The sequence below is a fragment of the Sinocyclocheilus rhinocerous genome, unplaced genomic scaffold (assembly GCF_001515625.1).
Source record: "Sinocyclocheilus rhinocerous isolate Xijiao unplaced genomic scaffold, SAMN03320098_v1.1 scaffold1168, whole genome shotgun sequence".
In the NCBI taxonomy this organism is placed as follows: Eukaryota; Metazoa; Chordata; class Actinopteri; order Cypriniformes; family Cyprinidae; genus Sinocyclocheilus; species Sinocyclocheilus rhinocerous.
In genome coordinates, this window is record NW_015650373.1 from 1,725,262 (window position 1) to 1,728,417 (window position 3,156).

Consider the following 3,156-nt stretch of genomic DNA (forward strand, 5'->3'; position numbering starts at 1 on the left):
GAGTGGCAAGCCGGTCACGTCCTTTTGATTATCTCTCTCTTCTTCATCCTCATCTCGTCTGTGCACGGCTTAAATGTGGGTTGTTTGCTCATGGGTTTACGCATGTTTTAATTTTTTTATTTTTTTAGTAACAAACATAATTTGCTCTCTCTACTCATTACAAATAATGTCCCTTTTTATACCCAAACCCTATACTGACTTTCAAAAGATAGAATGAGATTTAGCCTATGCTTAGTTTTGACGAAGAATATAGGCTACGACGTCAGTGTCATAGAAGTGAATCGGTATTTGATTTTAGTTTTCAGAAGAGTATGCAGTTTGCAGTGCAAGAAAACAACTTGTCAGAGGAAGTGATATGATCTCTTCCGTATTCCCAAAGTCTGTTTGCTTGGTGAATTCATCATTGAATGAAACGGTTCTTATGTGGGCTGACCGACGCAAATGGACTGGATGTTTACACACTTGTCCGTCAGGTTGGCTCCATGCGGCCTTACAGATATCCAAAAAACTGTTAGGCATCTTGGAGAGCAGCGCGAGTCGTTTAAGTGCTCTCTGTTTAGAGATCTTTTGCAGAGATTTAAGCTGCCACGTCAATATCAACAATTTTGAATTTCTTTGATCTCGGGATGTCCAAACTCAAGCAGCTCCACAAAGTTAAGGAAGGTGATTTTATTTTATTTTATTATTTTTTATTATTATTATTATTATTATTATTTTTTGCTTGGATCAATTCGGTGGACAGTCTGCAGTTTACAATATTTTGCCTTAAACTTTGGAGTTACCAACAAAAAGTCACTTAATTTAATACATAAATGTATTAATATGATAAAGGGATAAACGTTTTAACTTTTCTTCTGGACTTTTTAAATGTATTTTTATGAACCACAGAGCGAGTAGAAAAACGGTAATGGATACAGCAGACTTATTAAAATTAATCGTTGATGATTCAAACCTCTACAAACAAAAAAAAAGAACTAAGTGATACTATTCTAATATACTGTACATTGGATTGATAGCGGGTTGCTTTATGTGTTTTTCTGTATCTATTATATAGGCGTTTTGTGCTTTTGCTAGTAGAAGTGGAAAGAAGTAGCATGTGAGTTGATGATCATCATATTAATGAACTTTATTCTCTAAGAAGATTGCACATTTTCTTCGTGTTTTACAGTGTTGCAACTGGATCAGCGTTTGTAGGCTATAATTTTTATTAATGTGCATTAATGATGCTCTAACCATAAACCCGCTGAATTCTTTTATCTGGTAGTTTATAAATATGTTTGCGTTTTCTAAAACGAAATAAATGTGATGTTTGCTATGAAATACTTTTAATTAGAAGTTGTGACAGGTTTAGGGTTACGTAAGATATATTCGAAAACTTCCTTTTGACGTAAAAATAATCATAACTTTAATGTTGCCTTGTATAAAATAATGACGTTGGTTTGTATTAGGCTATACATACATCTTAATTTAAAACACTGACTAGAATATAGGAATACATATCAATAGTAGTCTATAAAAAGTTTTTTCCCTCTGTCTAAAGTTCTTAAATCTCAGTCAGCGGCAGTTTACTATTTTTGCTGTTGCTTAGGCCTTGTGATTTAGGCTATTTCACAAGGTTGTTTCCATATGTAAATCCAATTACAATGATTTATTTTCCCGCGTATTTTATTACAGTTGTGCTTATACATCGAATTACATCTCGAGTAATATCTGAATTATAAAGCCTACCACAGGGTAAAAACCATAATGGCTTTTCAGCTGTTGCATACCTATGATTTAAAGTAATACGTAAATTCAAAATAACTTAATTTTGTCATCGATGTGGACGTGATATATCATAATCGGAATCATTCAGGGGATTTGTTTATTTATTTATTTATTTATTTTTACTGGGTTGATCCCGGCTTTGATTGAGTTCTGACAGCGACCGGCAGCGTCTCGCGTTAACATGTTCCTGGATCAAAATCCATCAAATCTGGATTCAGTAGACTACCTTTGATGATTTCAAGTTATAAGTGCTCAGCCAGTCACAATTACTCGATTTAATAACATTCTCCCAACTCTCATAACAATTTTGTTTTATTAAGAGAAAATGTTTTGTAGATAAATGGTTAATTGACAGGAGCCGCACGTGATTGATTTTTGGGCGTATTGAATCAGACCGCTGTCTCACTCTCTCCCTCCCAGTTCACGGATCTTTGTTTCTGATACTCTAAATCCCACCCAGAAGAGGTGGAAAAAAATCGCCATCTCTCTTGCGTATACACTAACTTGTCCCCTGTTAATAGCATCCTAGTTCACTGTTTGCGCTCTCGTGCTCGGGACGAGGTGATGGAGACTGAGAGTTGTCTGTCTTTCTCCTCGCCTCCAAACAGGATCACGCCGGAGAATTCACCGGGCTTGGAGCATGATTCCGGCGCTTTCTTTCAGTGTGACGACCTCCAAAAGTCTCCGCATCTTACTCTAGCGCATCGACATGAGTTTTTTATGGGACGCTACACTGACGGCGGCTCCGCGGACTTTACGCACGGCGTCAGCGCTTCAACTCCCCGCGCCTCGCCTGGAAAGCATACAAAGTATTTGGAGAATATGAACCAGGACCAAAAACCTTCTTCGATCACTGAGAAGAACTCGTCATTTTATGAGACTAATTCTAATGGTAAGTGAAAACTAGTTCAGTAGTTGAATGAAAGGAAAACCTCCAAACGTCTAGACTGTAAACGATGTAGGTTGTATGTAGTAATAACAACAACAATAATAATGACATAATAAGAGGAATAATACAACCGTTTAGACAACTTTTACATACTCCACTTGAGAGGCCCAAAACAACTAGTAGGCTACTACGTGTGACTGAAATTCATTATTCATTATTATATGGCAATTGGAAATGTTCATATCATTACATTTACACATAAAATGATGTCACAGCAAGCAAGGTGGTGTTATTTGTGCTGATTAGAGATGGGCTAGATTCAGCACAATAATTAATTAATGTATTAATTTAGTCTTTTCGGTCAATCAGCATTTCGTTCGATCTGGAATTCAACTTGTTAAACACTTTGGAAATGGCCTGTTCAGTATGTCATTTATTAACGTCTACTTAAGTTCTAAATATATAATAAATAATATCTTTAATCTTTAATATTTTTATAT

The 3,156-nt window shown here is 35.8% G+C and overlaps 1 protein-coding gene across 1 annotated transcript in view; it reads left to right on the forward strand.

Moving 5' to 3' along the window:
* The first annotated feature begins 2,315 nt into the window (after positions 1-2,315).
* Positions 2,316-3,156, forward strand: part of alx3 (ALX homeobox 3) — a 7,693-nt gene continuing 6,852 nt past the window's right edge. Inside the window, exon 1 of the mRNA XM_016517030.1 lies at positions 2,316-2,659. Within this exon, the coding sequence (XP_016372516.1) occupies positions 2,332-2,659 (328 nt within the window). The 5' untranslated portion in view covers positions 2,316-2,331. The remainder of the gene's footprint in view (positions 2,660-3,156) is intronic.